General features: G+C 45.3%; 1 protein-coding gene across 1 annotated transcript in view; it reads left to right on the forward strand.

Annotated features, from left to right (window-relative positions):
* RALGAPA2 (Ral GTPase activating protein, alpha subunit 2 (catalytic)) overlaps positions 1-12987 on the forward strand; it is a 156895-nt gene that overhangs the window by 143217 nt on the left and 691 nt on the right. Inside the window, exons 39-41 of the mRNA XM_010005126.1 lie at positions 1854-1975; positions 3621-3676; positions 10123-10162. Of these exons, the coding sequence (XP_010003428.1) occupies positions 1854-1975; positions 3621-3676; positions 10123-10162 (218 nt within the window). The remainder of the gene's footprint in view (positions 1-1853; positions 1976-3620; positions 3677-10122; positions 10163-12987) is intronic.

The raw sequence follows: 12987 nt of genomic DNA on the forward strand, positions 1-12987 counted from the left end.
ACTTTACCCCGGCCCTTTCAGCAATTTGTCACGCCTGGGCCTGTTCCCGCTGCGCCAGCACGTGCCAGCTCCGCGTCGGAGGGGCTGTTGGCCAGACGGCCCCGCGTCCCGCTGCTCCCCGGGCCCGGCCGCCCGCTCCCCACCGCCCTGGCAACAGCCGAGCACCCCGCCGAATAAGCATCTCCGTAATGAGAAGTGAATGGCATCCGTCAGTCCCTTTAGAGCAGGGCCCAGGCGTGTGCCTGCTCTCCTCGGAAGTTTGGCAGCCTATTCATTAACAAGAGTCATCAGGAGTTCAGCCCATAATGGGGAGGCAGCCCCGAGCCAGGCGGGCTAATGCTGGTGCTGGCAGGAATGTGTCCTCCTGGGCTGCGGGAGAGGGAGAGGAGGACCGAGCAAATAACACTGTCAGCAGGTGCAAACTCTGCAATGCTGCGTATTGATTTTCTTTCTTCGGGCTTCCACTGGAAGTTTATAAGAAGATTTATCACATATCAGTCGTCCTCTGCCAGCATTAAAAGCAAAATTCTTTTTCCTTCTTTCTTCTTTCACCACCCTGCCTATAGGAACTCGCACACAATTAAAATGCACTTTGCTTATTCCCCGTGAGGCAGAACACTAGACCATCATGTCCTATCTTTAAGTATCTCTTTACTCTGTTTTTTATTTTTTTTAATCCATTTCAAAATGTTTTTGTTAATGTAATGAAAGTCACAAATGGCACTTCAATATTAATTAGTAATGCTTTTCAGTTTCAAATACCCTCACCTGCATTATATTGTCACTGGTGTTATTCTCACTGCTCCTGATTTCTAAATCTGAATTGGCCTTTGCTCCCTCCTAACAGCCTTGCAGAGTCAGAATGCATTTCCCCCTAACAGAAACACAATGAGGATCTGGGAACTTTTGTTTTAAATGAGGAAGCAGAGAATGAGATGTCATCCTGGCTCCTGCGAGCCTTAATTCATAAAGTCATACGTGAGGCTCTTCAGACCATTGTAGATTTGTTTCAGACGTTATCCTGTTATTGGAAGTGTATGATTCACCTTCTGAGAAAACAGAAGCTGCAGACAAAAGGAAAAGATTTGCTTTCTCCACTGTGAAAAGCTGCCGCAAGCAGGGGTCCTATTAAGACAGCTGGAAAGTTGCTTCAGCTTGTTACGCTTGTAAGTTTTATTGGTGACTGGTTTTTGATTACACATTTGAATGCTGTGTGTTCCAGGTTGCCGAGTTTTAATTAAAAGGCAATAGTCTTGATTTTAGATTGCTTTGTTGTCTGCATTATGCAGACTATAATACATGCAAGTTGTGGAGTGAATTTTTCCAATGCACATGATTTGTTTAGCATCCATAAGATTACACCTTTTAGCACCTGCCTTGAATATAACCTTCACACTTTCAGGAATTGTGTTTATTGTGCTTAATTTATTTTAAGAAGTACAGTGATCAAATAAACGTGGGGGTTTTTCTCCTCTGTATTGTGTACCAAGAACTTTCCCTGATGCCACAGCTTGTCTGTTGAAGAGGGGTTTGGTTTAAAAAAGCCTGCAGCCTGAGGGTTTGTTTCTGCCCTCAGTAACTTCTGCAATCTGTCAGTTCCACAGAGTCACTGCTTTTCATTCATGAAGCTAAAAGGTATCATCACCCTTAATTTCAAGCCATGAAGTGTGTTCACTCCTTGTTGCTCACACTCAGAACTCTTCAACAGCAGCACAGGGTAGTTTTGGTCCCCTCTGGTCCCTGCCCATGCACAGCCTGGTTTTGTTGCTGTCGGTGTGAAGTGCTGGTGTCTGTGTACTTTGTGTAACAGCATTGAAATCTCCACACACATTTCCTTAACCTGGTGCTTGCAGTTATGAGGAAAGAGCTCTGTATCTCGAAGCAATAATCCAGAACCATAAAGAAGTAATGACATTTGAGGATTTTGCCGCTCAGGTCTTTTCTCCTTCTCCCAGCTACTCCCTCGGTGGAACTGGTGAGTCTGCACGTTATTCTTCTCTTTAGCACTAAGAAGCACTTGAGCAGCAGATGTACACCTGTTTTTTGTAGATAAATGCTTGCAAATTCAAGAAGACCATTCTTCCCTTGAATCAACTAATGAATATCAAAAGGAATGATGACATTCATTTTAATTTGTTTTGCATCAGAGCTATTCACTCTGCTCCTTTCTTCAGCTATCCTGTTAACCCCCGAATCTAGCAAGGTTAATGAACTTTCTCTCAGTAATGTGCTCCAGTTCATTCAGGAGTGCGGGTTTCTTGCTGAGCTGGGAATATGTTGTTCAAAAGCTGTGCCTGAATTGGTGCTTACTTATCGAAAAATAGTTCCTCACAGTAGAAGCCGTTGCTACTAATGCTAAATGGGGATTATGCTGCTGAGATACCAGGGTCAGGGATTAATGCAAAAGAAATGTAAGGACAGTGTTCTGTTAGAAAATCATAGCAGCCTGCAGCACACTGGCGTTTCCCCTAAACATAATGAGCACATTTCAGGCTGCCTCCCGACACCTGGCCTGGAACCTGTTTGGGGTTGGGGTTTTTTTGACTGTATGTATGGATACACCTACATGTGTGTATGTGTGTATCTACACACATGAATGCTCATCAGCTCTGTTCTTAAGCCCTATTCTTATTCATCAGCCCTACTGAAAGGTGAAAATGTAGTGCTCGGCTCTAGGACTTTATTCCTTATGTGCCCTGTTAAGGTTTTAAGTTAGTGTGTGGTTGGGAAGGTGGGAACCACTACTTTGCTGTTTTAATTGAGTTTAAAAAAATGTCTCCTGAAAGGAAGCTTTTTTACCCTGCAGATTTGTTTTTCCAGCCTCCAAAAAGTATATGGTCACTGTGTGTCAGACTCTTAGCGATTCCTTAATCCCTTTTTTACACTTGTAGGGGGAAACTGGCACTTTCTAATTACTCCCTGCTACTCTTTCAGATTGTTTAATAAATTATTTCAAACCTGTATAAATGTTGCAGGACATCTGCTCTATTTCTCTTTAGCCTGACTTGTTAGCAAATATCTTCCATCTAAACTGAAAAATTGAGGGAAGAAATTAAATTTACTAAAATAAATCACTTACAAATAAAATCAGCCATGCAGCATTGTTTAACGTTACTGGCTCCAATCCTCGAGCTTTCAGAGCTTTGTTAGGAGATAAGAGGTATATGCATGTCCTTGCATTGGTCGCCAGGAGCAGCAGGCAGAAGGCTTTGGAGATAAGCAAGCTGGCAGAAGTAAAGGGGAACTGGTGCTATTTACATAATCGCGCCTCTGCTTCCTGGAGAGGCGTCAAGAAACACAGGGATGGCCTCTATTGATCTTTGTTGAACTGGAATACTAAACAACATTAGAAAAGCTTATAACTTAAAGCTTTGATTAATGTTTTCTACATTAAAAAGTAGAACAGCTGTGAATTAAATTCTTTTATACACTCTGCCAAAAAATCTGAGACAAAAAAATTATCAGTTTCAATAGAAATGTAGATTTCATGCCTGGTGTTTTTAGCACTTTGAATCATTTATCTGTTGACATATCACCAAACAAAAATGTAGATATATTGATATGCTTTAAATGTTTTGCTCTATGCAGAATTGTATTTGGTTTTCATGTTCTTCTTACAGCACACAGTGGTCTTATTATAAACATTAAGTTTGACAAGCAAGGACAGATTCATGTGGTAACACTGTAGTCATCGCAAGGTCTATCATTTTGTATCAAAAAATATGTAAAATGTTTCCTAATTTCTGCTTGAGTTTTTCAGAGCACTGTTAAATCGTTAGTACCTGAACACATTTTTACTATTCCATGATTTATTTATTTTTTTAAAGAGTAAAACCTGCCAGAGTCAGGTTCCAATTTTCAGGCTTCCAAACATCAGAATTTATTTCACGCTGTCAAAGAAACCAGAGGTCAGTCATGAGTCCTGGTGTCAAAATCTTGGCTCCTTGTGAGAGTCTCCTCATGTTACCAACTGATTTACTTGCATATTTAGTTGGATATTACCAAGAGCACTGTCAATCATTGCCATTAGGGTGCATTTCCCATCAAATACTGTCCAGGCAATCAGCAAGGGGGCTGGGGGATGCCCTCCCAACTCAGCCACAGGAGCCAGTCCTTGTCCTACGAGCTGTGTGTATATATGTACATGCCTGTGGAGGGGGCAAGAGGGAAGGCTGAGGAGGGGACTGGGAGTGCAGAGTCATGTACCTCACACATGTGCCAGCAGCACCCAGAAATGAAGAACCAGCTCGGGTGCAATTGGACTAAGTTTGCAGCCATCTATTCATCCCTGTAAATGATTAGAAAGGGATGAAAAACTCTTGTGGAGCCACTGGGTGCCCTGTCGCATGGGTACAGCCGGGGGCTGAGGCTGTGGCTGGCAGCAGTTCTGTTTTCAGCTGGACCTGGACAAGTTTCCAGTCACCTGTCCTGTGCTGGCCAAGTGTGTCTTCTGCCCAACACGTGCAGGTGGTGGTTCCCTTCATGTAAAGGGGGAATTTCTGTTCTGAAACAGAAAAATTGATCAGGGAGCAATAAATGTAGGGAGCTGACACAGGTCTGTGTTTCCCATTCTCAAGTAACAAGCCAGCTGAAACTACTAACCCTGTGTAGACTAAACTTGTGAGGTAAATGTAAGATTAATTCTCCTCTGATCTTATTCTTAATACCACTGAATCGTAATCCTTCCATCGCTGCACGTACATGTGCACAATAGAAAGGGGTCAGTGCGTAAGTGCACTTTTTATTAAAATTAAGGTTGTTTATATTAATTAACACAGCACAAGAAGGCAATGAAGAGCATGAAACGTATCATGTCTGTGGCTGTTAATGACACACATTATTGGTGTATTATTAACTATGATCTATTTATTTGAACTAACTGTTTTTATGTTTTCTGATACTGCCTCTAGGGATGCTCCCCCTCGATTCCGATGGGATGTGGGTTTCTTGAAACATGCCCCAGCTTAGCCTCCCATATCACAAACAGTCTTGCAGTTGCTCCATTTTATGGACAAAAATCATCCCATTGACCTCTTTTGCCAATTTCAGAAGCAGAGCTTTAAACCCCCTATACATATCTGAGATAGCCCAGCGTATCTTGAAGGTGGGAAATGCAGCCTGGTAGGCAGCACCGACATCCCTGAACTCATTTAGGGGATGTGCAGATTAGGAACAAAAGATGAGAATACGGTCCTTTGTTGTTAAACTGGTACATTACATGCTGTATTTTAATTAGGCTGGATATGAGAGTCAGCCCAGGAAATCCTCCGTAATCCAGAGCTATTGAATTATTCTTATCCTTTCCCTCTGCAGATTTCTCTCATTTTAGAGGATGGGGTTTTAAGCTGCGATCTTTTTCCGTTCTTGCTTCCTCAGCCAAAAAGAAGAACTGTTATTCAACAAAACATTTGTGTGTTCTTTAAAAAAAAAAAAAAAAGATAAAAATGGAACAGGCACAAACAGATACAAGAGCGTTCCAACTTTAATTACCTCTGCTGACTAAAAAGCAGTTTGGTTTGGTGGGTTCTTTTTTTTTTTTCCGCTTAAGATCAGAAGCCAAAATTGTGTTAACTCTTAGAAAATGGAGTATCTGGAAATTCTAGAAAGGAAAGGAGAGACTCTCCCACCAGAGGGAGATTGGTACTAGGGGGTTTTATACTCACAAGGGCAGGTTTTTACTTTCAAGAGAACCTACAAGCCCGCTTTTCAGCAGCACAGACTTGCAGTTAGTGCTTCAAAGGGTTAATTGAAATGGGCACACTTGACTGCTGAGAGGACTGATCTAATCACTGCCATATCCAAGTGCATCTGTTCACCATGAGGTCATTCTTGTGCATGCTAATGATTTGGAAAATAAAGCATAATGCTTGACGTTATCAGAAAGGATATAGTGTAAATCTTTACTTTTTTAGTTGCTAATAGCTATTGTGGAATGAAGCTGCAGGCAGCAGCAGCGGATTACTGCTTTCCATTTTAATTTTTTTAAAGCATCATTTTCAGTGGAGTGTCAGGAAAACTGCTGGAAAACTCTGACATGTGGTATCTGTTGATAAATGGATTCTTTAATGAATATTATAGCATTGCCCAGGAGCAACACTTGAGTTGAGGAACTATAGACGTTTTCAGCATTCCCTGGTTTTAAAGACTTGGAAGCTGTGCCTGCTTATTTACATGAAACTGAGATTTTGCAGCCTTTCTGTTGAAAAGGTGACACATGCTTTTCTTTTGTCTCCAGACTTTTACGTGCATACATTTCTTGTAGAAAATATATGAATGTGCAACAAACAGGATTTGGTGTATTTTAAAATAAATGCTGAGCTTTATCTTTCCCACTTCAAAGAAAAAGGAGTATTTCAAATGGCCATGTAATTTAAAAATATATTTTGGACAGAAACAAAAGAAAACCCAGAGCAACTGTTGTCTTAAACAGACTTACATTCTTTTTAATGCTCACTGGGCAATGATTCATTTTGGCTTTGTTTGCTTTGGTTTTGCTGGGTTTTTTTCACTTCTTTGTCTTGTGTGTTTTCCTTGAAAACCTGTAGGATGTTTTGTCAGTTCTGTGGAGTAGGTGGAATAAAAGTATCTCCAGGTTCTGTATAATATTTTTATATGTTTTTAGGGAAGCTGGAGCTGAACATTAGAAAATTCACATCTGTGCCATGATATTGCAGCATATGCCAAGTATTGGGTTTGATAGATAGGACAGTGTTGCCTGAAGCTGAAAAAATTAGCTTTTAGTGGCTGGGACTTAGAAAATTCCAGCCTGCTGTGGCAGTTAGGAACCCACTGCTCAGCTGTTGCCACTGTGGGAAGAGGCTGTGCTGGATCCATCTGGCAAGGCTTCCCAGCCGGAGTGGGCCACTGCTGAGGACTTTTTACTGGACTTGAGCTGCTGTGCCCAATCCTTCCTTTCCAGTACAGGCATTGCCCTTAAATGTGGAAGGAAGCACAAGGAGTTAGGTCATTAGCACAGGGGTCGTTAGGAGGTCTGTATGAACTCAGTTCTCAGTAGGTGAGACAGGAATGTGCAGCCCCAGGTGCCAGATGGTGCTATTGCAGATCCTGTCCCAGCAGCAGACAAAGAGGAGAAGCTCAGGGAGGTGGCACAGAGGAGTGGGAGAGGCACCAGAGAAGGCAAGGCTCAAGGTGTTTCTCTTTCTTTTATCTCCATCACCGCCAGCCTCAAAACCCTTGGCCCAGAAATACAGAGGTCTCCTGTCACTGTTGCTTCCTGCGCTCCCAGCTCACCTGGAAACTCTGAGGCTCTGGCTGCATCTAAGCTCTGCAGAGGGGCAGAACCTGGTGGTGGATGGTCCTTCCCTGCTTGGGGAAACTATTTCTTGGTCCATGGTAGCTGCTTGATAGCAGAGAATGAAAAGGTGCCAAATGACATTTTCAATTGAATCGAGCATAATTACCTGATTTAATGAAGGAGGCAAGTCAGGATGTTCTGCAGAAACCCAAATTTATCCTTTCCCCCCAGAGATTCCTTCGAGTGAGACAGACAGAATAAATCCATTTTATATTGTCCATTACCTCCTTCTTTCTCTCCTCGAGAAACCCATGTAAGTATATTCAAATACCATGACACAGAAATTCCAATCCACTTTCAGGATCTTGTAATGGCAAACCTGAGAACTCACAGTGATTTCTATGGATGTTATAAACACAGGAATAATGTTGCTGACTGGCAGTGCCGGGGTGGAAGGGCATCCCTCCTCCCACCAGAGCATTTGTTACGGCTGCAAAAACAGCACTAGAAATCAGAAACACCATTCAGACTCCTTCAGACTCAGGCAGTGAGAGAAAGTATTTTCCAGGCTTTGGTGTCTTCCTTAATTCATTAATCTACTCATAGATGTAGCAGTCTGAAGAGTTTGAACACCTTGCTAATAGTTCTATATGAAGGAGTGAAGAGGAAGCTCCTGTCTCCTCAGTACACCATGGGCCTGCCCTGTGCCTTGGTCAGACCCTTTCTGTTTGTATCATGCTGAAGGTTAGGCATGTCAACAGTGTGTTAGGGTGTATCTTTTCAAGAAAGATAAATTCCTGAGTAAGTAATATTCTTCGTGTCTACTGTTGAACAGGGCAAAGTCACAGTAAATACCATGAACCATGATGTGGCTTCAGCTCTGTACCCCCTGTAGCAAATTCATCCCAGGGTGCCCAGGCCTGGCTCAGCAGCATACCAACCCATGTGGAATGGCATGGGAGCAGCTGCAGGCTCTTTGGGTGTCAGGGCAGTTTCCCCTGTGCCCACCACCCACGATGCTGCACAGCCTGGCCCTGTCCCGAGGCGTGGAGGAGGTGCTGGGGCTGCTTCTCCCCCAGGCTCACTGTAACCTCAGAGGGGCTGTGAGCACAACATCAGGGCTCTCAGCCTGGGCCCTTCCTATTTTCCATTGAATTGATTGTCTCCAAGGGAGCTCTCCCAGCTACGATCTCCAGGAGAGGCGATGGCAAAGGTCTTCCTCCCTAGCAGTCAGCACTGGGATGGGAAAACACAGGAGCTTGATGGGCCTCTCTCTTCTACCGGGTGACAGCTCCAGCTGCTTGAGCTCCCAGCTCCCAGAAAGCTTCAGGCAATGTGGCCCCTTTCAATTTTCTCCCTGTGCTGTGTTTGTCAGTCTTGGCAGAGCAGAGCCAGGGCAGGGCTGAGCTCCACAGCCAAGGATCTGCCTGCGTGGGCAGGAGAAATGGCCACTAACACCTCCTGCGGTCCCTCTGGCTGGCTGACCCGTGCAGAACTAATCAGTGGCTGCTCTAAGTCACAACTAATTAGAACTTTGATGTGTACATTTAGAGTTTATTTCCGAATCTCTGGAATGGTCAGGGCTAAGTACGGGGTGCTGTCAGGCTCTCATCATCAGTGCTGGGAGTGCTTTTTTTAGGGTTGTTCCTGCCCTTGGCAAACCTGTAGTTGCAGGTTCTTCTTGCTGCTTCAGTTACAGCTTTTCCTATTTCTGACACCCAGGTGGTGGAGCAAAGCTCCTCATGTACTAGGATTCTGGCTGCTGAGGTAAAACCACATAGCTTCTGGGCTTTGCACAGAAACATAAGGCAAGTGGAAGATCTCAGTGTGGGTGTAAAACAGCTGTCACCCCTGACAAAATATGAAATAATTTAACAGTTCCTACCAAACATGGCAATTCACCGAAGGGCCACATGGTCTAAGTGCAGCTCCAGTCATCTGATCTGCACCCTTGATGCAGCTGCCTGCTGCGTCTGCATTTCGGAGCATCCAACATGTGGTTTTGCATGAACTCAGCCACTGCTTTATTAAATGTTAATTTCTCCAAAACACGCTCCCCTGAACGTGCAGGCTCGAGATGCTGCTTGTACTGTGTTTTCAGCCATGTCCTTGTGAGTGGAGAGTGGAGCATGTCAAAATGCTAAGCGGATTTACTGGTATGGTTCTCTGTGGAATTTTATTACCTTCACAGTGGGAAAGGAAATAAAGATTTCCACAAAGCTGTCATGGCTGATAGGTTGATTGAGGGGGGGGGAGTAGGTGGGGAAACTTCATGGGTCTTCTCAACTATGAAGCCTTAAAATCCTCAATGATCATGTATGATGTTGTCATCTGCTTTTATGTACTTATTAGCAAGCAGGCGTACAACGGCCCATGATGTGGTTTGCACGTACAAGTGACTTTCCATTCGCAGGTTCATGTGGCCCAATGATACAGATGTTGTTCACGTTCTGGTTGGTTTTAACCTGCCTACAGTGCAACAGTGGTCTAGGTCTCTGTGAAGCCTCAAATTTTACCCAGTTTGTAATTGTGTGACCACTAACAGTGTTGGAAATGCCACTGAGGAGGCTGTTGAAGTCCCACCATACCATACTGGCACGTTTGGCAGAAGTTCCAGTTTTGGCCAACATTTCCTCCCTCTATTGTTTCAATTGACAGACTGACAGGGCAAGGGGGATGCCGATGGGAACCGATTTCTCTCCAGGTCCGTAAGGGCATAGTGATTAACTGTCTATTGCGAGTTGTCCTGTGACTGGTGCCCACGGTGTGCCGAGTTTGCCGTGACGCCGCGAGCAGCCGGCCCGACCTCCAGGGAGCGGGGGGGTGCTGTGCCTGTATTGACACCGTTTTGTGTTCTCTCTCTTTAGATTAGAATTTGTAACGGTCTCGTTACGGTAATTGCCGCAGGTAAGAGCAATGCTTCCCACAGGCCCCGCTGGCGTTGTGCTTCATCACTAACAGCTCTCCTCCTCCTCCTCCTGCTCCTTCTGTGCTTGGCGTGGCCATGGTGGCTCTGGGCTCTCTGGGTCTGTCTCTCTGTCCCTCTCCTCCCACTCTGCACACCGGGCGCCGCGGGGCTCCCGCTGCCCGCCTGGGTGGCTGCTGCTCCCCTGCTGGTCCCCGCTGCCATGCGAAGCGTTGGGGTGATGGCTGGGCCTGTTTGTGGGGGTATGTGACACAGCGGGGCAGGACAGGGCCACGTGTGCCCACGGGGGCTGCACAGCATCACCTCCACCATCTGCTTGCCTGAAACCCAGTGCAATTTGCAGGAGAGAGTTGCTGTGCACCTCTTGGTGAGGTTTCCCCCCACCCCACCTTTTGCAAATTTCAGATATTTGGTCAAGTTGTAAATTTTAAGCACTTCACTGGGCCAACTCCGAATCAGAAACTAGCATTTTTTTACTTGCTACACCATCGCGGAGCTGCTGCTTGGTTTTTTTACACGCTTGAAATTTCACATGGTCCTCTGAAGCGAACAGAGTAAGAGAGGAAAACAACCAACCAACCTACCCTCCTCCACATCCCTGCAAAAAGAACACGAACCGAGACTCTCACGAGCATCTTGACATCAGCACAGCACGACGCTGCCTTCCCCGGGCGCGTGCGCAGCCCGGCCAGCGGAGCCTCCTTGCTCAGCAAAGTTGCAGCCTCCCCTTGCAAGGCAGCCAAGTCATTAGAGTGCCTGCCAGACAGCTTGCAAGTGGAATTATAATATTTGTATGAAAGCCTTTATCTTTCGTGGTTATTACTGGCTCACTCTGCAGCTGCTGTCTCCCTATCAATCAAAGCAGTTTCGGGGAGCTTCAAGGTTGATTGCATAGCTCGGGACTGGCCAGAAGAAAGTTGGGACTGAAGGAATGTGCTGCTCCGAGAGGCGGGAGAGGCGGGTGCTGCGGGTGCTCCCGGTCCGCAGCCGCCCGGCTTTTCATATGCGCAGCCCCTGCATTGTTCAGCGCTTGCATGAATATTGCTTGAGCTTGTCCATTTGGTGAAAAGTGTATTATTTTGACCATCTGCCATTCTGCTTAACTGCAGGAATGTAAAGTACGACACCTCCCTCACAGCCCTTCCCTCCCCCAAGGTTTTCTCTCCACAAACAGCACTGCAGGTTGGGTTTTTAATCCAAAACTGACAGCTACACATTTTTCACAGAAAGTGCCTTTACACACTAAGTCACATTTTTCACCTTTTTTTTTTTTTTTTTTTTTTTTTTTTTTTTTTTTTTTTTTTTTTTTTTTTTAATGCGTTATTTCCCCTTCAGTCAATTGCCTTGAAGTCTCAGTCTGGTAAGTAAAGTTTTATCTTTGAAATGCAAACACTGGTTTGGGCTCTGGCCGAGGGGTTTCAAAGCAGCGAGACTGAATTTGGGTTTAGCAGTGTCCAGACCTCAGCATTGTGTCAGTCACAGTCACAGTTCGCAGCTTTGAGCTGTTGAAGCACTCAGAGTTAATGAGTGCCCAAGATTTTAAACCTTGTGGTGAGGGAACAGCATGCAGTGCTGCCTGTGCCCAGCAAACTCCATGGAGTTTTCAAGCATTATTCCTCAGGAGTAACAGGAACAGCTGAAGCTGTTAAAACACATGGAGTGGGGCTGCTGCGAGGTGCTCCCGACTCGTCCAGCCCTGCGTTGAAAACGTGGCTGAGTCAACTCAAGTCTTTGTTCTCAGAGGGTAGAGGGAGTCCCTGGTGCCTCCCTGCTGTGGAGCTCTGCCCCCTGAGCCGGTCCCTGCAGACACCCTGGGCACCTCACAAAGCCACCAACAGTTTGCTGATGTATTTCCAAAGGGCAGGGCTTGCCCCACTCATGCACAAGACTATCCCTGCTCCCCCCTGCCCAGTGGGCAGCTCTGCCATGGGCAGCTTTGGCCAGGACACCTGCTGAGTTTTGTGCATTTTCTGCATGTTTGAGGGTCACTCCAGCTTATAATAAAGTTGAAGGATTAAATATATCCCCGTAATCTATCACAGAAACTAAAAGCACATAAAGGGGCAGCCTGAAAATACATCTCATTGAATGAGTTTCCATGAATTGGAAATAGGTTTGTGCTGTAAAGTGGAGCCATCAGTCTGGAGTTCAGAGATGGTCACCTGCTGCTGAGACTGGCCTGCCTTCACTGTGGGCTGAAGGCTTCCTCCATTCTCCCCACAGACTTGCCAGCACCTGGGTGCGAGGCTGTGCCTTCACCCCACCTCTAATAAAAAAAACCCACAACAAACACCTTTATGCCAAGCCTTGGAGAGAAAATTGTAACATGGCTTAAAAATACTGTGCCCCAAGGGAGCTGATGAAATGGCACTGACACCAGCAGCAAGAGCAGGGCTGGGTTGCAACATGCTTGTTGGTATTCTTCAGAGCACCCTCACTGTCCCCCAGGGCAGAGGCAGGAGTCACACCCCCCTTATTTTATTCATTTACTTCTTCATTTAAGAGCTGTATCCTCACCTGTTCTCCATTCAGACAACCTATTTAGTCCTGGTCTCTAGTCCTAATCGCCTGTGGGAAATAATTGAGATTTAACTTTATGTTGTTGAACAGCAAAGTGTAAACACATGTAGATGCTGCTCCAGCCATCCAGGTTCCCCAGCTCACAGATAAAGTTTTGGAATGGTGGCAATGAGTGCACCATAATGATGGGTACTCAGTGTCCTGGTTAAGTAGTGGAACTGATTAGAAAGAAATTAGGTTTCTTTGGTTTCTTTTATCTGAGGCTAAGGCACCTTCTAGGTAGTGT

Source organism: Chaetura pelagica, unplaced genomic scaffold, assembly GCF_000747805.2.
Source record: "Chaetura pelagica isolate M959 unplaced genomic scaffold, ChaPel_1.0 scaffold171, whole genome shotgun sequence".
NCBI classification, from domain to species: Eukaryota; Metazoa; Chordata; class Aves; order Apodiformes; family Apodidae; genus Chaetura; species Chaetura pelagica.